The sequence below is a fragment of the Fukomys damarensis genome, unplaced genomic scaffold (genome assembly GCF_012274545.1).
Source record: "Fukomys damarensis isolate Sample0158 unplaced genomic scaffold, DMR_v1.0_HiC HiC_scaffold_32, whole genome shotgun sequence".
NCBI lineage: Eukaryota > Metazoa > Chordata > Mammalia > Rodentia > Bathyergidae > Fukomys > Fukomys damarensis.
In genome coordinates, this window is record NW_022900944.1 from 10,901,316 (window position 1) to 10,925,969 (window position 24,654).

The 24,654-nt window shown below is 44.6% G+C and overlaps 1 protein-coding gene across 1 annotated transcript in view; it reads right to left on the reverse strand.

The window, feature by feature from the left end:
- The window catches only part of Slc6a2 (solute carrier family 6 member 2), a 43,345-nt gene extending 41,329 nt beyond the window's left edge, over nucleotides 1-2,016 (reverse strand). Inside the window, exon 1 of the mRNA XM_010629778.2 lies at nucleotides 1,716-2,016. Within this exon, the coding sequence (XP_010628080.2) occupies nucleotides 1,716-2,016 (301 nt within the window). The remainder of the gene's footprint in view (nucleotides 1-1,715) is intronic.
- Nucleotides 2,017-24,654: the final 22,638 nt, after the last annotated feature.

A 24,654-nucleotide genomic window follows, 5' to 3' on the forward strand; every position in this document is an offset into this window, starting at 1 on the left:
AGCATTATGCCTCACACTGAGCAGACCCAGATAAATATCCTGATTAATGATGGAGACGTCAGCTGTTCAGGGACACACAGTCTCGGACAATGGTCACTGAGGACATCCTGGGTGGAGTGTCCTAAGGTTTCTCAATCTGTCTTTCATTCATTATCTTCCTGCCTGCTAAAAATATAGAGAATCTGCATTTTCTCCTTCTTTAAGCCCTAAGGGATAGAATGCACAAATCTCCTGAGAAACCTCTGAGAAGATATGGCCCCCAATGTGAAAACAACGTCTTATCCTTGGATTCTATTTCTCTTTTCTCTACCCTTGATCATCCTAAAGCCGGACACAAGTGCTGAATATCAACAGCCACCAGGGATCAGATCCCAAGCCCCAACTTCTCCTAAAGTTCAGGACTCCTGGCCCAGATGCCTCTTCTTGCACCATCTGACAGTTGCAGACTTATCTCGGAAGGTGCCATAGGAGATCATGGACTCTCATCTGCCAACTCCAGACTAGAATTAGCTCCCTCAGAAGGAGAGCTAAGTATTTCCATATACAACATCCTTTGTTAAAAGCCACCTACTCTGCCTGCCCTCTCTTTGCCCATTCCAAAGCAAATGTCCAGAGTACACATGAACACAAGAGCCATGTGGCACAAGGTCATCAGCTTTACCTTTGCTCAGCTCCAAACTCTCACCCTCCCTACTACTGATCTCTCTCAAGTCCTGATCCATCACCACTGCCAGGCAGGGTGGCTCAGGGAAGAGAGAGGTTTCTGGAATTGGGTTAGTTTCTTCCTTTGGAAAGTTTTTCACTGTGTGCTCTGCAGAAGAATCCTGAGCTAATCATAACAACAGTAGCAGGACTGGGACTTCAGGGGCAAAGTCACTTAGGAAGGATCTAGAGCCTTGGGGGGCCCAAACCCAGAGATCTAGGGTTTAGGCTACAGGGCATCTGACTGCTGAGCTGTGTCTCTGGGGAATCTACCTTATTCTGCCCACTGGAGCTTAGGTGACTTGGAGGCTCTTGCTTCAATTTAGGTGGATAATCTAACCACCCAGCGGGAGTGAGAGAGCAGACTTCTCCATTGTATCCTGCAGACCACTCTCACATTTCACCCTGCAATGTGGCCAGAAGCTTCAGCCATTCCCCCATGCCTTCTGCCCCAAGGACCAGGCCAGTTCTTGGCATCTACTAATCCAATCCCACCTAGGCTGTGTATGCTGATTCCTGCGCCAAAACTACTGCCCCTTTAAGAGTGGCATTCTTTCCAACACTGGCTTCTCTTACTATGTGTCTGTGTTCCCAGGGCCTCTCCAGGTAACTTCCAGGAACCCAAGTCCCCTATCATCTCCTGGTCCTGCTCTCGGACACAGAATACTGGATTTGGGGTTACCTTGCCTCTGGTTGTCGCATCCTCTACACGTCAAGAACTCTTTGAATCTCTGCTTCCACTGCTGGGACCATCATAGATCAGAATTCCTCAACCAACTAGTTTCCGGATTCTATCCCTCCACCCAAGCACCTATCCCTGTCCAAGGTCCTGTCTCTATTTCTCTCTTTGCTGCCAACTCCAGTGTTTTGTTTTGTTTTCTCCGTGAGTTGTTTGTCCCTTGCCTCCTTGTTCTTCTCCCGTGCGTGTCCCTTCTCTCCTCCCAGCCCTGCGCTATCCGCTATCGGACAGGTGACCTCCCAAGTCCAAAGCCGTATCCTGACCCCACACTCACCGCCACCGTTCTTGTAGCAGAGGTAGGGGAAGCGCCACACGTTGGCCAGGTCCACCGCGAAGCCGACCACAGACAGCAGAAAGTCGATCTTCTTGCCCCAGGTCTCCCGGGGCTGCGCGTTCCCGTCCTGGGAAGCCAGGAGGCACTGGACGCCGTTGCGCTCCTTCACCACCAGCAGCTCAGCAGGTTTGCACCCCCGCAAGGGTTGCGAGGACTCCGGCTCCTCTCCGCTGTTCTCGGGTTGCACCTGCGGGCTCATCCGCGCCAGGAGAATGGGTGCGGCCGGCGAGAGGGACTTCATGGGTACTGGGCGGGGCACGTCGAAGCTCTGCTCGTATAAAAGGAAAAAAGGTTCTCACCGGGGGCTCCTGTCTGCCCGCGCCAACCGTGACCACCCAGGAGCACCGGGGGCATCGGGATCCCTGTGCGCTGAGAACTCAGTGTTAACCAGAAAGGGGAGCGTCTGTTGGGAAAATGTAGAAACAGAGGTTGTGACGCGAAGGACTGGGACAGGACTGGAAGTTGGGGACCGCCCATGAGCGCCGAATGGGTCGGACTGGAGACCCCGCGGCGCTCGCTATAGTTCACCATCGCTCTGCAGCTTCTAGACGTCTGGGCTTGGGCTCCCGAAGCTGAAGTTTCCCGGGGCAGTGACAGGACCCGGTGCTGCCAGCTTGCTGCCAGGCTCCACGGCTCGGGTTTGCTCTCCCTCCGACAGTCCACAGCAAGACTCTCACAGCTCTACTCTTCAACTTATAGGCGGTAGAGCTCTTGAAGTTCACCGGGTCCTCCCCGCCCACCTGGTCCCGAGACACTCACATGTCCTGCAGCTGGGGGATCCGGGCGCCGGGGCGATGCGGGCTGTGGGATGCGGGCCGGCCGAGCTCCCCCGCTTGTCACAGGGGCGCGGCTGGAGAAGCGCTGGAGGAGCTGGGCGGCCGACCGGACGCGGGCTGGCTATTCTGGCCGCACCGGGCGGGGGGCGGGCTGGTAATGTAGCCTTGGGGGTCGGGCTGGTAATGTAGCCTGTGCCCCAGGTAACGCGCCGATTGCATTAACCCAGCTCCCAGCCCGCTCGGTCTGGAGCCTGTTAGCGCTAATGGAGACTGACAGCGCAGCCGGGCATGGGCAGGGGCGGGGGCGCGGTGCGGGTTCCTGGGCGGCGGGGCAGGCTCCCAGGAACTTCAGGGACCCGGGGAACCCGGTGCTTGCTTTTGCTATCTATCCTGATCTGGAGTAGCACACAGCACTCCTACAGTCACCAGGAGCTGACTTCCGTCCAAAGGAACAGAGCCATAGATTCCCAGGATAGGATCCGCGTCCCATCACAGAGGGACTGCAAAAGCACTAGGGAAGCAGCAAGCCAGCTCTGTCGTTTGCTGTCATCAGGCCACTTACGCTACCTAATCAGAGTCCATCAACAAAATGGGAACGTTTTGCTGGGTTCCTAGAACTGCAATCTGATGCTCCCCCCAAGCCACCGGGCAGTTATTGTCTGTTTTGTTTTGTTTATCTGATTCGAGGTGCCCAAAGGTCACAGCCCAATATTTCCCTTCCACTTCTCTGTTATGAGCAGCTAGTAGAACGAGATTGTGACCCGTCCTAGGAGGCTGGGAACTGTCTATTTTGTTCCTTCACTCTTTCGTTTTTACATCCACCTCCTCTGTGGCGGGCTGTTGTCTGGAGTCCCACGTGTGGACAATACCTTTAGATAATCCTGACAACATAGTTTTCTTTCAGCTAGGGAGGACAGGGGAAAATAGGACACATAATAAATACACACATTACATGATAGCTGAGGAAGTAATCTGTGCCATAAGAAAAAAGGGAGGAGGGGATGGGGTTTCCATTTGAACAAGGGGTGAAAGAATTTGAAATGGTAACATTTAAATGTGCAAAAGCCTGGGTCACTTGGACTTAGTGGTTGTTAGCTCACTGGTTGCCTTATCCATTGATCATCCATCAGGCAGAGTCTGATGGCCTGCTGCATGCCAGTACAGAGCCACTAGTGAAGCTAAAGGGGTGCGTTCTGCCATCCAGGAGTGCCCAGTCCAGAGTGCGGAGTTGCACAGCTCTTTGCAGTCAGGTTGTGCCCACAGGAGCATGGGCGGGAGATCCAGATCAGCAGGTAAGGATGGAATGGGTAACAGTTTGTATAAGCTCAGCCACACTGATTTTTCTACCTTAATGTTTGCTATTCCCTCTGCCTGAGAAGTTCAGGTCTCGGTCCAGAGGTCCTTTCTTAACCTCTCTAATGTCAAATACACCTTCACTCTCTATCACACCACTCTAATTTATCCCTTCGTTACATCGCTAACCAAATTTACCTGTCTGTTTTGCATCTGTCCTTCTGCAGCATACGAGCTCTATGGGAGCAGAGACCTGACTGTCCTACCTGTCACTGTATTTCCAGCACCTGGCACATGCCAGGGCATCTATCAGTGATGAGATGAGTCAGCGAGTGAGTGGATGAAACATGAGGGTGTTTACAGCACTTTCATCAGTGGAACCAGCCTAACAGACGTCCTCGGAGTAGGATGCAGGAGGGAGAGGAAGGGAAACCTGGAGAAGGCTAAGTCTGTCTGGCCTTCTGGGGACCAGCAACCAGAGGTGGGATGCCAAGGAAAAGATGGAGCAGAGGTTTTAGAACAAGAACTGGAATGAATCAGAAGTTTCCATCCCTCTTCTTGGGATTATAGACCACAGCAAAAAGCCTGTGAGGAAAGAATGCATGGAATCATATTTCCATTTTTTCAGTTCAGGACACTGGTTCTAAAGGTTCAAGGGATCTGTCTGAGGTCTCATAGTTTGGAAGTGAAAGAACTGAAATGTGGACCCAGGTCTCCTTGCTCCGAGCATTTTCTCTCTTCACCAACTTATGGATGGAGACACACAGAACCTCTCTAGGAGTCATATTCCCTTCCTTCTACCCTATGTCCTGTCCAACTGGTCGTCATCAGGTCCTGGGAAGCCCACTTCTTAAATGACCTGTGAAGCTCCAGGATTCCCACCACACCCCACACAGAATGCCCATCACCTTTCCCTGCACCAGCATCCCCGCTGGCCATGCCACGTCCAGTCCAGTACCTTCCCAGAATGAATGCCAGCTTGCAGACCTCTTTTTTCAAGTCTGGCCACCTGACTTCTGTGCCTAAAACTCCTCTGGCACACACCAACACATCACTGTGATTTAATTAAGCCTGGATTTAAGGTGTTTTTTATTCTTTATGCCAACTTTTCTACAATGAGCATTTGATACTTATGCAAGCAGAAAATGTAGCCTATAGTTGTTAAAAATCCTCTAACCTTAAACACCTTCAGCATTACAGGCAAGAGTCTGCCTATCTATTCAACTACATATATTCATATTCTAATTCTTTTTTCATTTTCTCTAAACATCTTACCACCCCCAACATATGTTTTATTTTATAGCAATGTAGGAGATATTAAACTACTGGTAGTTCCCTGAACCTTATGCTTATACTTTTGCACACCAGTGGATTTTTGAACACACTCTTTCCATCTTTTTATCTACTTGGAAGACTCCCATTCATGTTCCCAAACCTACCATGTCACTTCCACTGTGCAGTCTTCCGTGATTACCACCTGTCAGGGCAGTCACATCCTCTTTTACACTCATTGTGTATTTTCCTGATACAGTTTTATGTATGACTTCCCTGCTAGGGACAAGAAGGGTGACTGATATATCCTGTCACACAGAAAGAACTCCAGAAATATATACAAAACAGAACTAGAAGAGGTATCATTCTTTGGTTGTGTTGGTTGTCTATGCTTGGGATTGTTTTATATTTGATTTCTCCAGAAGCAGAAACTGAAACAAAGATTTAAATGCAAGTAGTTTATTTAGGAATCCTTGAGAGCACTGGGAGAGAAGTGAGTGAGACAGGAAAGGTTAGGAAACTGGTAGATGGTTAATTAAGGAGCAGTCACTGCTGTGGGCAAGCAGCATGCACGATCCTAGGCAAAGAGCAAGGCTCAGCTGGGATCAATGGAGGGCAAGGAGGCAAAGTGTTTATACTTTAAAGCTATTCCTGAAGTGTCGGCTGTGTCACATCTGCAGCCTGCATGATATGGAGTGAGGATGTTCCATGAAAAAGGAGAAAGGCTTCCAGCAGAGTTTAGGGACTGACAGACAGCCTTTGGGTTGGGTCTGCACTGGCAGGCAGTGAGTGGTGAGGGTGTGGGCAGCACCTTGAAAGCATTTGCTACAAGAGCAAAGGGAGGCTTGTCTCCCCTTGACATGCAACCCAATAGAGAGCCAATCAGCACATCCTTGGAGTCCCCCTGTGACTTCAGAAATATCAGGGGATAAAGCAGTGAGGATACCAGGCTGGAGCTTAGCTGAACAGCAAGGCGTCTCTTCCATGTCCGGCCCAGACTCTCTGGCCACGGCTCCAAGAGCCATGGGGCCATGTGGCTTCTCTCGGTGCCCTGTATCCTGCCCCTGCAGGTGGCCTGAAGGCAAATGGTGGGCAGGAGACTAGAGCATTATCAGAGCTAACATGGTCTCTGGGGAAGCGTCATTTCCACTTACTGTGGCACTTGGTGACACAGGCCATGGGATGCAAGGCGAAGGCTGGTGCTGTTAGTCCAGCTCTGGCCACTTCTATGCAGACGCCAAGGCCTTGAAACACACAGGCTGGGCTGGGTCCTAAGGACACTATCAGAACCTGCTCCTCCATTGTACCAGTGGGAAACTTTAAAAAGACAAGTTTCTCTGTCTCTGTCTCTGTTTCTCTCTGTTCCTGTGTCTCTCTGCCTCTGCCCCCAACCAGTTCTTTTTTTTTTTTTTTTTTCTCCTGGGATAGAACCCAGGTCCTTCCGAGGCAGGCAGCAGTACCACTGAGGTAAATCCAAGGCCCACTCTCTCTCTGTTTTATTGCAGCTGACCTGCCCTGTGCTTATTAGTCATTGATCTAAGCTGTGCTATATTTACAAAAAATATAAAAATCCCTTCAACACCACCATGACCTGAAATCAGTCTCCTTCAGGACACTTTCCAGTAACATACCAGGTATCTGTGAAGCTTTGACCTACCCAGATTTGGCTCAGGCCTTAGAGTTTTGCTATGAATTTCCTAACCCAATTGACACCATTGAGTCACTGGCATTTTTATTTTATTTAATTTTTTTCAGTGAGTTTACTGGTACTTTTTAGGTATACAGTACAATTACTTTCATCATTGGGATCTTGTACTTTCACATGATCTATCTTGGTTCTTATTTTTTCCCCATAACCATGCCCTCCCTTCACCCCCTCCACCTTTCCCTATTTACAGACTTTGTTTCCATTTTTTTCCTTTTCTCATATTTTTTCCTTTCCCTTCTTTCCTTTCTCCTGTCCTTCCCACTTCCCTTACTCCTTAAGCCCTTTTCTTCCTAATTCACATTATACAATTTGAACCTTATTTACACTTTTAGTTTTTCACACCAGGGAAACTCTTTGGTATTTACAAGTTTGTCCTATTTATTTCTCTTAAGAGTATGGCTTCAATATGCATCCATTTAGCTATGAATGACTCTAATTTCTAATTCTTTTTTAAGAGAAGGAAAAAGTTATTGAGGGAAAGAAAGCATCTGTCTAAAAGAGTCAGAAGAGGGACCAAAAAGTGGGATACCTGCCCACCCCACTTCTCAAAGATGTTTTCATGCAGCCAAGCCATGTGGTGAGGCAGTTACAAAGTGGGACAAATCTATATGACCCAGTGGAAAATTACAAGGTGGACACGAGGTGGGGCAAAACTATGACCAACCAATAAGATTACAAGTACAGTCACCCAGGTAATATTGGTTAAATGAGGATCTTTTCTCATTCTTTATGACTGAGTAGGACTCCATTTAATAGAAAAATTACATCTTCTTCATCCAGTCTTTAGTTGAATGACACATGGGCTGTTTCCAAGTTTAGCTTTATTACAAACTGTGCCACTGTAAATACGGGTGTGCATATATTGCTATGGTATGATTCTTTTAATTCTTTTGGAAAGATACCCAGCAGGGGAATATCTGGATCAAATGGGACTTCTAGTCCTAGTTGTTTAAGGTATATCCATATTGATTTCCACAGTGGTTGCACCAGTCTGTGATCCCACCAACAATGGAGAAGGGTTCCTTTCTCCCCACAACCCTGCCAGCATTTGTTATTGGTTGATTTCTTGATAGCAGCCATTCTTTCTAGGGTGAGATGGAATCTCAGTGTTGTATTCATCTGCATCTCTCAAATAACCAGTGATGTTGAACATTTTTTCATATATTTGTTTGCTCCTTTTACTTCTTTGTCTGAGAAGTGTCTGTTCATTTCAGACGCTCATTTTTGAATTGGATCTTTCTATTTGGGTGGGTCTGATTCCATTCATTAGGAACAAAAAAGGTGAAGACACAACAGACCCAGGAGAAATCCAGAGGATCATCAATACCTACTTTGAGAACCTGTACTCTAATAAAATGGAAAACAAAGAAGAAATTGACAGATTTACCAAAGTTGAACAAAGAACATAAAAAACAATTCTAAATACCTCAATTGCAATCAGTGAAATTGAAAATGTAATTAAAAATTTACCAACAAACAAACTTCTTGGTTTCAAGTCACAGTATCTCCTGGGTTGGCCTCTCAGGGATGGTTTCTCCCAGCTCTCCCCTTGCCTTTCCAAGCCTGAGCTGTGCACAGCTTCCAGAAAGATCTTTTAGAAAAAGTTCAGATCCTATGACTCTCCTCAAAATTGCTCCTTTGTTGTTTAGAATAACACCCCAAGTCCCCCATGTCATATATAGATGAATAAGCAAGCATACCTTTTTGTAGACTTGTCACTCCAACCCCAGGTAAGGCCCATGGTCCCCAACAGAAGACAGATCAGGCAGGGATAGAGCTGCTAAGGGAGAGAAAGGAGTGGCTGATGGTATGGCTGACAAGACATCTGTGTCCTGACCTGGGATCTGCTATTTTCAGGCTCTGTGGTAATGGCCATGTCCCTCAGCAAGATGAGATGGACCATGAGATGAAAGACAGATAGACAACCTGTCAGAAGAGCCAGGGAAGAAGAGAAATGAAGCATCCAGACAGTCTCCAGGGAGGAAAGGAGCACCTTTCCTTACTCCTTAAGGCCCCAGATGCGAATTTGCCCTTACAGTAGGCATAAGGGTTACAGGGACAGAGGTCTCATACCTGGTTCATATTCCTTTCTAAGGCAGAGAGGGATTGTAGGCAGCCCACAGGAACTCACATGATCATCCTGCCATGAGGGCTCTGCCCACTTGAAAATAGCAGAATGAACAGAAGCTCAGAAACCATCATGCCTATTTGTCTTCTGTTAGAAGACCAGGTGATAATCAGATAGATAGATAATCATATGAAAAGTGGACACCTCTCACAGAAGCCTGCCTTCTCGGCATTTTAAAATTTGTTTTGAAATTTACCACATGTGGAGAAGTATATAAAAATGCATGAACAGCTCACATCCTAAATAATAATAATGATTATTATAGGCACTTATAATACCCCACCTGGCCCTCCATTCCTCACCGGCTCTCCCGTGTGCCATCTTCAGCATTCTGCTGCTTTCCTCTGCCTCTTCCAGCAGCTATCATGATTTTAATTTGCATTCCCTCATGCTGAACATCTTCTCACATGTTTGTAGATCATTTATGGTTCGATTTTTTTCTGTGAAATGATGAAACATATTGTTTGCACAATTTTCTAATGACTTATTTGTTCACCTCCAATTCCTGGGAGTTTACAAAATATGCTGGGTGCTAATCTGTATATTATGTTGCAAACATCTACTTGGTTGTGGTGTAAAGTTTTTTCTTTTTGCTTTATGATGATCTTGACAGCTTATTTATTTTATTATAATTTAATGCAATAACTTTCTTTTACTTTGTATATTTGTATATTTGTGCCCAGTGTAAGAAATTCTCTTCTGCCTGATATTTTCCAAAAATATATCTAAAAGTTTGTCAGTTTTGTCATTTATGTCTATGTGGCTCTAGTCCTCTAGGAGGTCATTTTTATATGGATTCTGCTTTGATTTTTAATGTGAATAACATAATCAATTGTTGTGATTAAGTAGTTAAGTGGTTTATATCTCTTCTCAGCAGAGGTTTCTCTACCTTTTTTTTTTTTTTTTTTTTTTTTTTTGGGGTACAACTTTTTTTTTTTTTTTGGTACTGGGGATCAAACTCCGGTCCTTGCACTTGCAAAGCAGGTACTGGAACCACTGAGCTAAATTCCCAGCCTCAGAGGTTTCTCTGTCTTAAACAAAGTCTCTTTGTGTGGTTGAGCTTTTCCTGGGCTCCCTATTCTACTCTATTGCTGTGCTTGCACCATAACATGTTTCTACTTTGCTTTTGCTAAGATTTCCTATCTGATGAAGCAATAATGTTCTTCAGGTCTTTTTCTTCTGAAATATCTCAACAATCCTCTTCTCTGCATATTTCAGAAGTAACTTGTAGAATTCCACAAATACTCCCATTAGAATTTCAATAGAAAATGTTTTAGCTTTTTAGATTAATTCAGGAGCAATTAATGTCTTCACTGCATTCAATGTTCTCATCCAAGGACAAAGTATATACCTTCATTTTTTTTGTCTTCCTTAATGTAAAATGCATTTTAATGCAGTTTTGAGGAATTTGCAGACTGTCACATGAAATTAATCTCAGAATCCTTTAAAAGTATTGTCCATAATTCCGGTGCCCTCTCGTCTAGTTCTTTCAGAAATATTTCCTAAGGACTTCACCAATAAAAGGTGAGCTCCATGCGATTTTTACCACCATCTTCTGACTGGAGTCATTGGCTTTCTGCTATTTGTTCCTGAGAAGCTTACCAAATTAAACTTTCTTTGTGGATTGGAAAGACAGAATGGTTCAGAGGTTAGAAACATGGATTTAGGTGCCACATTGCCCTGGCTTGACCACCAACTGCTTGTGGAATTTTAGCTAAGTTCCTGTATTTTTCTGTATGTTAGTTTTCTCATCGGTAAAATGGATAAAATGATGATGACGATGATGATGATGATGATGATGATGATGATGATGATGATGATGGTGCTTAGCTCATAGAATTACTGAAATGATTAAATGAGTGAATATATAGAAAGAATTTAAAACAATACCAATATAGTATACGAACTATTTGTTGCTGTGATTGTTATAATTTTTAATTCTTTTATATCTATGGGAAACCAGAATCTTTTCCAGGATTTTAAATTACTTTTACCTGGCTTCAGATTTCAAGACCAGGATAAAACAACAACTGTAGATTGGTATAAGAATTGTGTGTGGCTTTTGTTGTTTAAGAGAAAATGTTGTTATCAAAGTCTAGCATCACTACTTACTTGCTGGGTAACCTCCAGCTTCTGAGACTGTTTTTTCACCTGAAAATGGGGTTGGCTGTACCTATAACGGTAGTCAAAGGATCACATAAACCAACATGCTGTGGTGCCAGGAGTGATCGTATCCTCAAAGGATCAAATCCTCAAAGAATTGTACCACTTGCACAACTCACACCAGTCTAGCAGATTATTAAAAATGACAATTCCTGTGTCCCACTCCAGAAATTCAGATCCAGTGGGTTCGCTGGGGTGGAGAGGGGACAAGAACCTGCATGTTTGTGGAATGTTTATTGCTATTTTTTAAAAATCCAGTATTTGTGACATATATTTCATAACAACTATCCCAGGCTGAGAGTGGCTTTAATGATTTAATTCACACTTGCTTTGCCCAACCAAAATGCCTTCTTTCTGTAGCCCTGGTCTGGCAATGACTAGAGGAAAACACATGGCCATTTCTTGGCTGAGCTATCTTTTCTCTGGGAGTTGTGTCACCCTCTGAGTCATGGAAGAGAAAAAAACTGCTGTGTGTTTACTGTCTAAGGGATCATCTGGAGGTACCAGCAGCATCCGTAAGTTGGGTGGAGCTGGAGGCATGGGCTGCTCCCTCTTCAAGGTAATGGCACAGTGAGGCTGGGGGATGTTGCACTCAGTCTGAGCTGCTCCTCCTCTGTTCTCCTGCCCAGAACTCTGAATTGATAAACTGCTTAGTGACAGTGGCATAGGAAGTAGGCTATACTCTGTGGCCACACACAGAGAACATCTGGCCAAAGCATGTTATCCCCCTCCCCCGTATTTGCAGCCCCCAAGATCAAAGATGGATTGTCTTAAGGTAAAGGCACAGGACTAGAGAGCAGGGCTCTGGACAGTGGCTTGTTGATCTTCTTTATGGCAAGCATCATCATCTTTCCCTTGCAATTTCTTAATGGACCTCTAACTTCCTGGCCTTAACGTGACAAGAAGGCACAGTTGCTCTCAGGGTTGATATTAACTGTATTGGAGTTAAATATTGGCTCTCATTTTTACAAGTTGTGTCACTTGGGGCTGCTGTGTGCCTCAGTTTCTCACTTATAAAATGAGGCCCATAATAGAATCTATCTGATAGGGTAGTTCTAAGGTTTAAACCCATTAATGTACAAAGAGCACAAGCAGTATTTGGCACGTGATAAGTACACTGCGGACATATGAGAGGATGTGTGTAGCATAGACCTCAGTCCTTTATTTATTGGACAAATTGGTACTATAGTAGGTACTATGGCACCATGGTAGGCACTGTTTGATAGATATTATTCACTACTGATATTCTTACTGTGCATATTAAAGAATGGTGCCCAAAGTGGCCAGATGTCTTATCATGCGTTATAATCTAGTGGGGGCTCAGGAGGTGGGATTGGGACTCAGATCCAGGCTGGATCCAGTACACATATTTTGCCAGTTCTGTTCCAGAGTTTTGGTGGCTTACTTCTTGGTCTCCCTTCCCTCACCTGAGCTTCCCTTCTCAGCAGGTCCACTCAAGGTTTTGAGCTAGGAAACTTGAGGCCTCCTTGGATGCATTTCTGAATTCTAGCAGAGTCTCTCTCTTAGTGCCTTTTCTGCCTGGTCCCTCTCCTTGCAGAGATGGAGTTCTTCCCTCTCTAAGGCTCACTACCCATTCCCCAGCCCCTTTGGACCACCCTTCCTACCTTCAAACACTATTCTGTTTCACTTCATCCTCTACATATGTCCAGGGCTTCAATGTCTGGTGACATCTTCCCCTCCCTATTGTGTACCATGCTCCTCCCCTTTCTACAGGGAACTAGGTAGACCTCTCCAATTCACCACAACTCTGGAGGTGTCTGGGCCATATGACCCTAAGATATCAGAAACTGGCCCTGAGACTTGGTCCCAGGCTCTTCCCACATCCACATGTCCTCTCTATGGCGCATTCATCAGACTAAGAGACCACACCCTGAAGGAATGAGACACAGGAAGTGAGCTCTGAGAAGGAGGCTAAGAAGACCGGGACGCCCACCTGGGGTCTTTACAGTGACAAATGGAGAAGGGTCCAGGCTTGGCAGGATTTTTGGTGGTGACCAGAGGAGCTCATCATAAGCCACCCCCACTTCTTCCAAGGGTCATAGATACACCACTGACCTTCCAGGCACACCCTTCCTGCGTGGAGGCACAAAGGCAATTTAGTGGTTATGGATGGATGGAGCACTGAGTTGAAGTCAGGTTCAACACTCGGTCCCAACCATCATACAAAGTTATTCACTCCTGGGAGAGTCCTTCCTGCGTGGAGGCACAAAGGCAATTTAGTGGTTATGGATGGATGGAGCACTGAGTTGAAGTCAGGTTCAACACTCGGTCCCAACCATCATACAAAGTTATTCACTTCCCTGGGAGAGTGAGGACAGGCAGGTGGGAAAGGTCCTTGTGTCTCAGGAGAAGAATAAGGGGCAGATCCACTCAGAGGAAGATTCAGACGAATTCGGTGTAACTCAACAGTAACACCAGTACCCATAACACACTTCAGGGAGTCAGACTACAGCTCCATGTGGCACAGGAGAGAACTTTAAAGTTGTATCAGAGGTCACACAGGCTGCCCTCTGATAGTGCAAGTACTCTACTTCCAGAAGCTTCCAAGGTAAGCCTCAGAGTAACAAAACGTCACAGGAAGAGGACTGTGATTTGTTGGACCCACAACCCAGGGAAAGGAGCTAGAGGCAGAAGCTTTGGGAAGGAAAGAAGCTTTTCCTCAAGTTTTGCTAATAATTTACCTCTTCCCTTTCCTCCACTCTTCTCAAAGATGACCTCTCCAAATGCCCCTATCATAGAAGTGAAAACAATCAGAGGTTACAGGAGCCCTGCAGCTACTTCTTAGGGGCCATGGTTTAGGGCTGCACAGGCCCTTCCTTAACTCACAAATCTTTTAGAGATAAAGTTCAACCCTTTTTATTCTCTCTTTATGGAAGAAACAAGGCTCAGTTCAGAGTTAACATGCCTATGATTCTGTCACTTACTGATCACCATTTTCAACAGGGGGAAACCTGGCTCTTGGTCGGATTTCTCTGGCCAAGCATTGTCAAGCTAGAATTTCCTAGCCATTTTCTTATCCTTGCTTTTATTTGCAGTTACCATCTATTGGTAGCATGGGATCTTCATTTTAAATTTATTTCTTTCATTAGTTATTACTTTGAACCTAAATTTTAAAATTATGCAATATTGAAGACCTATATAAAATATAGAAATAATATAACAAACAGCCAACTAGTATAATAACATATATCAGACATATAGTATATAAAAATTAACATATATGACAGATTATTCTTAGGAAAAATCAACATTATATGCACATATAATATATATCTAATAACGTTAAATATACACTATGCATTCATATTAAATATATTATATGAATATACATAGATATATTAGATATATATCCATAAAGTATTATATAATGTGCATATCATTTGTGTGCATGTGCATATGTGTGCACACCTGCTTGCACGCACGTGTGTGTGATGGTTAAACTTCAATGCTGACCGGCCTGAGAGCCACGCAGAGGATTAGTAGAGCGTGTTTCTGAATGTCTGGTGTGTCATGGATCTGTGACCTTGGGTAACATGTCTGGTCCCTCACCCCTTCCTCCCTGGTACTACTCTGGAGTGCTGCCTGGAAGTCTCGAACTAAGCAGCATGCTCCACCACACCCTTCCACCATGATGTTCCTGCCTTCGAGCCAGCTGGCCAAGGACTGAATCCCCTGGAACTGTGAGCCAAATTAAACCTCTTCTCCTTTAAATTGTGTCAAGTATTGTGTCCCAGCACCAGGAAAGCTAATATTGTGTATAAGTCTCAATATACACACAGAGAAATGAATGAAGTCATTATGAGTATACAGTAAATTCATCCATGTAATGACAACTAGGCCACTCAAAACAATGACCGACCCCACAGAAGTTCTCTGTGTATCCTCCCAATCAACATCTTCTCTCTTCTGCTCAAAGGTAACCACTCTCTTGAGCTCTAATGGATGCATTTGTTCCTATCTAAACAAGAGAAAGCATTAGTTTTGTACGTTTACAGTTTGTACAAAGGTTGTCATTTTCCATGAATCCTTCTGCAAATGTTCTCGAGAGTTTATGTGTTGATACTTGAGTTTCCTTTTTAAAACAAGTGTATTTAATTAAGGAGTTGATTTAATTGAAAACATCGAGTGCATACCAGAACAAGTTGAGCAGAGTGCCAGAATTTAGGAAATCTTGCACTGAACTCTATTTTTCTCCCCTCTCACAGGTGTGCAAACTAAGGCCGGAGACGGTAAGAGTTGTGCACCAGGTCACTGTGTTCCTGGCACAACTGGGAAGAGGCTCCAGTAACAAGTGCCTAAGGCCAAAGATCTTTCCTATTATGTCATATTGGCAAGAAACATCTTCTACTTCATCCCATCCCACAGCCACAGATATCAGCTCCATTTCCTAGCCAAGATTAATTCATAACCTTGAACTACTGAAAGTAAACTGTTGAAACAATTGTTTTAGAATTAAGCCTGGAGTGAGGATGATACTGTCTTTGGGGATCCAGTCCCACCAAGACAGCTGTTCAGCCTTCAAAGTTATGACAAGTCTCCCACTCGGCAGCCCACCTCAGTGACCTATATTTTAATGTGTGCTATTAGATTATTGCTAATGAGACATCTTACAGATAAAAGAATTATGCTTGCTGCCCAGGCTATGGTCAAAGTACAATTGAATTAAAGGCTGAAATCGTTTAGGACTCTGCTAGACAACCTGTCCCCCAGGCGGGGCCTGAATGGAGATATTAAGCATTGGAAATTACACAGGAAAAATAAGTATAATTGATCTAAGGTAACTTCACTCGTCTAAATTAAATAATGTGATTGTTACAGGCAGAAAGGCTCGGGATGAGGAGCTGGGGGAAAAGGCTTGCTATCTACAAACAAAGTTATAAGTAAAAGCCCCAGGGAATTGACTTTTCCCTGATGAGCCAAACACCCTCCTGATGGCTTCTGAGAGTTGACTTGGGCATCAGCAGAAATGAGACCTAGTCTAAATGCAAAGAACCTGAGGTTTGCCATGCACTCCAACCATCTTTCTTGATGTCCCCTTCCCAATACCCAAGCCCACTCATGCCCCCAATCAGGATGCTTACACAGCTTCCTGAGGAGCAGAGAGTTACCTGCTGGTGGCTGGCCAGCAGCATCTGTGTAGCTTGTGTCTACCTTCCTAAATCCTGGCCTCTGGAATACCAAAGGTCAGTGCCATCCCACCCCCCTGGAACAAGCCTTCCCCTCACCTGCCATTATTTATCATCACACAACCATGCAAAGAATGCCAACCTCTGGCCAGTTCTTGAAGCGGAAACCCTGCATTTGCAGATCTTGGAAAGAGGAGTTCTGTCCCCAGAGAACTCCTTTCTGTCTCTGAGGTACTCCAAACGTGTACCGTACCAGCTCTTTCACTGAGTGTAGGTTATCTAAGGATATTTCTATGCCTGTTGTAGTTCATGGGATGGCAGGCACTAGCCTCAGACATATCCCAGGCAGGACAAGAATTGTGCACTTTCAGGTTGCAGACCTCTCATCTCCTCCATTCCACCCTCACTGAGACCTACCTAGGGCTCACTTGGCTTCTGTGTACCTTTCACATGGCAATTCAGCTGGCTACTTGTTAGGGTAAGAGATGGGGCTTCCCAACTATTCTTGCCCTTCCCCAGATACTACCTTTGTTAAAGCCCATAGATACGCTTTTGAAATGTCACTACCTTCTGGCTAAAGACCAACTAGAATGTGTAAATACTTCCTCTCAGCTGGGCCTGGTAGCACATGCCTAGAATCCCAGCTGCTTGGGAGGCTGAGATGAGAATCATAAGCTCTAGTCCAGCTTGGACAACTTAGCAAAACCCTGTCTCAAAATAAAATATAAAAAGGGCTAGGAGGTACCTAACTGGATTCAACCACCAGAACTGCAAAATCAAACAAACAAACCAATGTGTTCTCTCTCCTTCCATCATGTTTCTTTTCCTTTTCTTGCTTCTCTCCTACTGTCATTCCCTTCTTCCTTTCCTCCTTCCTTCCAAATATTTCCAGAGTAACTACTACGTATCAGGAACCATCCTATGAACTAGGACTACAGCAGTAAACAAGAAAACAGGATAGCTGAAGTGCCTTCTTAAACTCAAGCAGGGAGAAAAGTCTTCATAAGTACCTTGAAGAATATATCAGAATGGTGGGTTAGATTTGGAAAGCCTTAGAGAAGACCTTGGCCAGCTACTCAAGGACATCTTCTCCATGTCCTCTCAAGTTGAGAGACAAAAAGATAAGGAATGAGCCCTGCAGGGAGCCAGGAAGGATTATCTTAAGACTCAAGGATAGCACCATGGAGAGCCCTAGCTGGGTTGAAGGGGGATAGAGCTGCAAGCAAGGCAGTGCCCTGCACAGTGGTGAGTAAGAAAAGCGCACTGTAAAATTAACAGGTGACCATGGCCTGATTTTAAGATACATTTTGGTCACCCCAAGATTAAGGCCTTTCCCCTGAACACAGTGAGAAAACCACCAAGGGCTTTACAACTGTGCAGCATGATCAAGTTTGTACTTTGAGGGGTCTGGCTGGCCTCTGTGTGCAGTGGACAAAGTGTGGAGCAGGAGGCTCTGGAAGGGGCTGGGAGAGGTGAGGAAGAAGAAGAGGAAGAGAAAAATTGGTGAGAAAACACAAGGTAGGTGAATGCCATTCTGAAACCCACAGTACAGCGTCAGTCTGGGACATTTTCTGATTCTGAAAATCTGTACCAGAATGCCTAAAGACTAAATGAATGTGCTCTCTCTGACGTTTTTGGGATCAAACTCGGGTCCATGCACTTACAAGGTAGGTGGCAGAACCACTGAGCTAAATCCCCAGCCTCTCTCTCTGATGTTTTACTGAAACACTACCCTGTCTCAGAAACCTGTGTCGGACATGCTCTCCAGAAACTGTTTTGGGATTTCTCCCTCCAACATGGGATTTCTCCCTTAACTTTCTCCCTTGAACTTCAACAGGGTCCATTCAAAGGCTGCTTGCTGGCCCTTTGTAAACAGGACAGACACAGATCTTAATTATTGTTAAGCACAACCTCAAATCTCATCCATGTTTAATATGTGGGAATAGGAGAAATCCCTTTCCCGCCAAAGCTGGTTATGGACTTTGAGACACTTCTCCACATTAATCTCCAGAGACCATGTTTTCTAAAATACAAGCACAAGCTCTGACGTTTCCAGTATGAACTTATTTTTGTATTAATTCAAGAGACAGAATAACTTGACTCCTATATGCCTCAATCTTCCCCATTGTGCTTTGAGCTCCACCCACTCTCTGGGCCTCAGCTTTCCCTTTGGTGTTATGGGTGAGAGGGTCCCAGCATTCATTTCCATTTTGGCAAACAGTCTGTACCAAAAGGGGAGTGAGCAGATGAGGACTCATCAGCACCATAACCAAGAGCGATGGAGACTGATTCAGAGAGGGTGAGCCCCACCCTGCCCATCTCATTTAGGCCTGACAGGAAGAGGGCTGGGGCAGGAGAGTCTGATGCCACAAAGGACGCACATATCAATTGGTAATTACACCTTGCTGGCTTTTTTCAGATGTTTTAGCCACCTGGGGTCTGCAAAGCCTTTATTACTTTCCAATTGTCTTATTTTCCTGTTACCTTTATACTTTGAAATGAGTTCAGTGACTCAGCTGTTTGACTTCTTATTAATTTTAGGCTTCTACATGCTATCTGCTTGTTCCTGGTTTTCAGAAGCTTATCTTATATTTTAACTCTTTCCTGGCTACCACAAACTAAGCTGCTGTCAGTTACGTCCTGTACCTCTAATGTATCACTCGTCCCATTTCCCATGGTGAGAACTCCAGAGTCCCATTTCCAGATTAGAAAGACAAATCTGATGTTTCTTCACATTTTCTTCTAAAAAATCATGACCCCCCAATTAGAGCAGGTTAGTTTTACATCATAAGCCATTGCTATTTAAATAATCCACACAATTTTCTGGGGGTAGAAGTGATTTCAGAGTTCATCCATAGCAGCCCTCTTCTCCACCACATCAGCCTAAAATCATGGCTATTTAATATTTCCTTGAATTCCTCTGATGACACAGGGCTCACTACTTCCAAAGGCAAATGATTCCAACCTCAAACAACTTTGTGATGGTGATTCAATTCTTTAGGGTAACATCTGTGGGCCTTGTAGCTTCTACTTGCTGGTGGCCCTGGTTATAGCCCATGAATTCATACACAAGAAGTTGATACCTACCATAAATAGGTTGTTAAGTAGACTTAATGACTCTGTGGGTGTTTAAGGATGGGAATAACAGGTCTCTGCTCTACTCCGTCACCACCACCCATCCTGAATTATCTCTTCTCTGGGCCTCTCTGCTACTCAGGGTGCCTTCCTAAGGCATTGGTTCCAATTCGAAGCTCCAGCATTGCCTTTGGAATTCAGCAGCTGCCAGCAACATCAAAGGTAATTGCTTAAAAACCAGGGGGACACATCTCAAGCCTGCCTCAGTCATTGACTTTTTCTCAGGTTTCCTTGATTTGATTTGTATCTATTTCATCCCTGTGAAGTACAAACACTTCCCCCACTCCACTAGCCTGAGAGATCTGTTCCTTCTCTCTCACAGGGGATAGGACATAAGCATTCTGGATTACTTGGGAAGTTGCCCAAGGGTAAGACTCCTTAATTTCTGCCTACCTGCCTTTCTGCCTGGCCTCTGTGAGGTTTAATTTGCAATCCTCACCTTTGACATATCTCCCTCTTTGTACTAGCACTGTCCTGTGGCTGTGGTGCTGTGTCGAAAGAATCATCACTTTGACTTTACATCGGCATCTAGCATTCTCTGTGCTCATCCACCTCCTCAGTCATGCCTGAGCATCCACCTGAACTCCTACCTATGTGAGCACTAGCAGCTGTTTCATGAGAATGTCGGGCTCCTTTGGCCTTTTTTGTCTTTGCACTCTAAGGCACCCTACCTCTCCTTTCTTGTCTGTGAAACAAACACCCAACCTGCACGATCAGCTGCCATATCCCCTTTTCAAACTACATGGTGCTGACCTTTTCTCCACCAGGCTCCATTAGAGATTTTGTTTAATGTTTTCTTTTTCTTTTGCATCTTTTCCACAGAAAATAAGATGAGTAAAGCCTCAGACCTCAGCAGGGCTTACTATCTTAGGGATCTCAGATCTACATATATGGAACAAAAGAATACATGATTTGATAAAGTTATTTTATTGTTATTCTTAAAGGACTTTAAAAGCTTCAGTATGTGTTCACATTAATGGTGTCTTTCAATACCATCTAACTGTCAAGTGGAGAGACAAAGGACAAAAAGTGAGACAGGTAGGACAAACCAGAACCAAAATCCAGTGTGATGCTACTTGGGGAGGGATACAGCACATCACACAGCTGGGCCTGGTGTTGAGAGATTGTGAAGTCAGACCAGGACTGGCCCAGCTCAGCACATCCCGATTACCTGGAACATCCTGCTTTCAGTGACCCAGCACAAATGACATGTATCTGAGAGTCAGCTATGTTTTAAATGGGGGCCCAGAGCGACCTTGGAAACAGACGCATTGGGAAATCCAGGCCAGACATAGGGAGTCCTAGGTAACAAGTAGTTTCTCTACTTTTACAAGCTAAATATGGGACAGGGACAAATTCAAATGCAAATCAGCCAGTGGTTTCTTTGTGCTGCCAGAGGAGGAGGAAAGGATGTCGTGAAACTATGGTCTGTACCATTTGCAGTGTAGTAGTAGTTCCTGTAAGCCAAGGCTGGAGTTGGCATTGCTCCCTGAGCCTGGCCCACTCTGCTCTAAAAAGAAGTTTTTTGGTCATCCTTTTAAATCTTACAAATGGAAAGCAATCCACACCCATTCTTCTTGTGATGAAGCAGCAAAGCAACCCAAATGCAGATACAAATGGGAATATCTGGATAAGATCTTGCTCCAATAGACTGATTCTCCCCCTAAAAAGAACAGAAGTGATTACTTTTAGTACATGTTTTCTTTTTAGGTTTTTGCTTTCTACAGAAAATCAGAAAGATTTCCCATTCAGCAGCTTCTTCCCCCAACCCATGGTGTTAATAGTTTATTCCCTGTTGCACTAACAAAATATCAAAGATTAGGTATTTCTCTGAAAATTGAGATTTAGTTCGCTTTCAGTTTGGAGGATGACAGTTCAAAGAACAGGAAGCTCCATATTTTCTATCTCTGACAAGGGCCTCATGGTAGATGATGTCATGGCAGAAGTGGGTGTGAGAAAGAATCTCTACTGTTGGGCAAAGAGGCTCAGAAAGACAGAAGCAGCTGAGAATTTAGAAACCTGGGACAGGGGGTCAGAAAGAGAGTTGGCAGATGGTTAGCAGAATAGAGTTGTGAGGTGTGGCAGCATCCCTTGGGAATTACCAGAAAGACTAACCCCAAAGAATGACCCATGAGAAACATGGGTTTTTAATAGTTCCAGAAAATGAAATCTCTTGTGAGTGTATGGTGGTAGAGATCAAACCAAAGCTTTGTACATGTTAGGCAAATACTCTACCACTAAGATATATTCCTACTCTCATAACTGATATCATAGTTTGCTCTCCCAGCCTGTGATGAAGATTTAGGCACTGGCAGTTTTGTGTGCAAGGTGGCTCCAGGAAGCAGGAGTTAAGGAACAAGTTGAGCAAGCCAGAGAAGGAGAAAAGACCAAGATCAGCAGGTGTTAGAGGGTAGTGCTGTGAGCAGCAGGGGCTCACTTCTTCCGGTTCCTCAAGAGCCCTGTGTAAGGAGCACGATTCATCTTTGTCCCCAGAAGGATAGAAAGCAAGAGGTTTGTCGCTTGTTAGGGAGTTACAGATCCTAAGATCAGACTGTGCTCATTTCAAGGGGACTTGCAGCCTCTTAGAAGCCCTGAATGCAAAGCACAAAGGTGTGCTATACCCCTTTTGAGCAGTGTGTCATTTTGCAATAGGTGAGTCTGAGCCCTTGGAGAATTTTTCATGGTGGCTAACACAAAATTCAGAGGTGGGTGAGGCAGTCATGGTACCAGGCACCAAAGATACCTCTGCTGTTGGGTATAATAATGGGATGGTAGCTTGTGAAGAGCTGGAAGGTGCTGCCTGCTCCAACCCAAATTTTCTGTCACTGGTGAGAGCCTCATACTAGATGGTGTCATGGCAGAATTGGGTGGGAGAAGGAGTTTCTACTCTTGAGCAAAGAGGGAAGCAGAAAGAGGTAAACAGCTAAGAAATCAGGAACCTGGGACAAGCTCCCACCACACCCAGCAATGAGAACCTGAAAGGGGTGGTAGTAACTGCTCACTCCATCTTCTTCCATCCTCGGGGCTGGGCTGGAGGCACAGGTTAGGTCTGCAACCAAGAGCATGGTGACAGGCTAAGATCTTCCTGAAATGGCTCAAGTAGCCTGAAGCGTAAGGCATAGAGAAATTCTTCCTGAGCTGAGAGGCATAGGGTAGGGGAAACAAGGAATGATTAATAAGGTTTTTGTTTCTTCTCTCTCTCTCTCTCTTTTTTTTTTTTTTTTTTTTTTTTTTTTTTTTTTGTACCAAGCATCAAACTCAGGACTTTGCGCTTATGAGACAGGTGGCAGAACCACTGAGCTAAATACCTGGACCAAGGGTTTTGCTTTTAATCAGGGCAAGAAGAAGGAAGAATAAAATCTTGGTTGTAGAGAAAATTCTATTGGCTCAAAATCTTGGCTAAAGGTCATGAGTGGTCAGTTCTGCTGGGAATCTGCACCTATCACCACGTAGCACTTAAAAGCACTCAATACCTGGCATAAAGTCTCAAAACCTTGACCAAGCCACAAGTCTCCTTCACTGTCTTTCTAGTTGCTTCTCTCCCTCTCCCCTGTCCTCACATACCTCATTCCAGCCACAGCGTTTTCCCTAATTTTTCTACTCTGCTCAGGCCCATCTTATCCCTTGCTGGTACAGATCTTTCTCCTTCTTGATTGGAGTATTTTGCTTCCTTGGGTCTTAGTCCCAATTTCTCTGACTCTGCAGATTGGGTAAGAACCCCTGATACATGTCCCATTTGCAACCAGAAACTTTAGTCACAGACCATATCAACCATGTACCTGGTTAGAACAAGAGCTTTTAAAGGCCAATATAAGGTCTTGTTCACAACGTACTTCCAGCTGCTAAAACATTGCTGGCACCAACCTCTGGGGTTGACTGTCTGACGTGGCACTCAGAGTCTCACCAGGTCTGTTAAACAGTCAGGAGGGAATGGGGAAGGACCCCGCGGATTACACAGTTTAGCCTGCATGCTGCCCATGCCCTGAGAGAGTGAGGAGCACATGTTTCTCAAGTGGAGGCCTAAGGATCCATCCAGAAAGCTTCTGCTGAAGCTTGTTGCTCTATATTTGGAGACAAAACATTTACCAAAATATTGTTTGAGTTTCTTAAGGCTTTTCTAACAAAACACTACAAATCAGTGGCATAGAACAACAGAAATGTATTTTTTCAATTCTAAAGGCTGAAACTAAGGTGTCAGCACAGCCATTGTCCTCGAGGCCTGTAGGGAGCCTTTCCTCACCCCTTTCAGTTTCTGGGTTGAAGGCAGTCATTGGTACTCCTTGGCTCTTAACTGCACTGCTCAAATCTCTGTGCTCATTACCACATGGTTATCTTCTCCCTGTGAGTGTCTATGTTCAATGTTTTCTTTTCAGGACATAAATGTTATCAGATTAGGACCACCCTAATGGCCTCATCTGAAATGAATGAATTACATCTACAGAAACCTTATTTCCAAAAAGGCTACATTCTTGAAGTTATGGAGGCTAGGACTTCAATATATGATTTTGGGGGGACATAATTCAATCCATAGCAAATATCAAGATGTCTTTCACTTCTAGCCATTGCTACCTCCAAGCTGATGACCATAGGATGACTCCATAACAAAACCATCTGAGATGTTGCCATGCATGAGCCAAGGCCAATAGGGCTCCACAGCCTACTCCCACTTCGGTCCACCCAGAGCTCCTTTACCCTTAAGGGTAACTGTGGATAAAACAAGATGCTGACATGTCATCTGTGGCATTTCCTAATCTTGTTTAATCAGTATAATGTGGCTCTGGCAAAAATCTGCATGTATATCAGACCCATCAGTCCGATCTGTAAGTAGCCGGGTGATAGCAGTTCAGGTTCCTAGAAGTTATCATATAGTCTTTTTCTTCCCTAAAGAAATGTAAATGTTTTGAGCTGTTTCAAATGTGAAGCTTCTTGATGGTATTCCTCACTGGGCTGTTGAAAGACCCTGTAGCTCTGGGGATGTCCTATCTGGTGTGGTCTTTCCTTATGTGATACAAACAGCCTCAGACTACATCCATTCAATTCAGGTAATATGACATTTCATTTTTTTCTAGTACACTAGTTATTGGGCGGGGGAGGTGATTCCTTTTGGAATGGATTTATGAGTAGATCTTGAGGTTGAACAAAAAGCTATAATTTAATCTCCTTTCACTACAGGAGAGTGAAACTACTACTTTGATTCAAGCATAGAAAATAAACTTGATTTTACAAAATTTGGAGTTCTAGGTCACTTGCCCAAAGC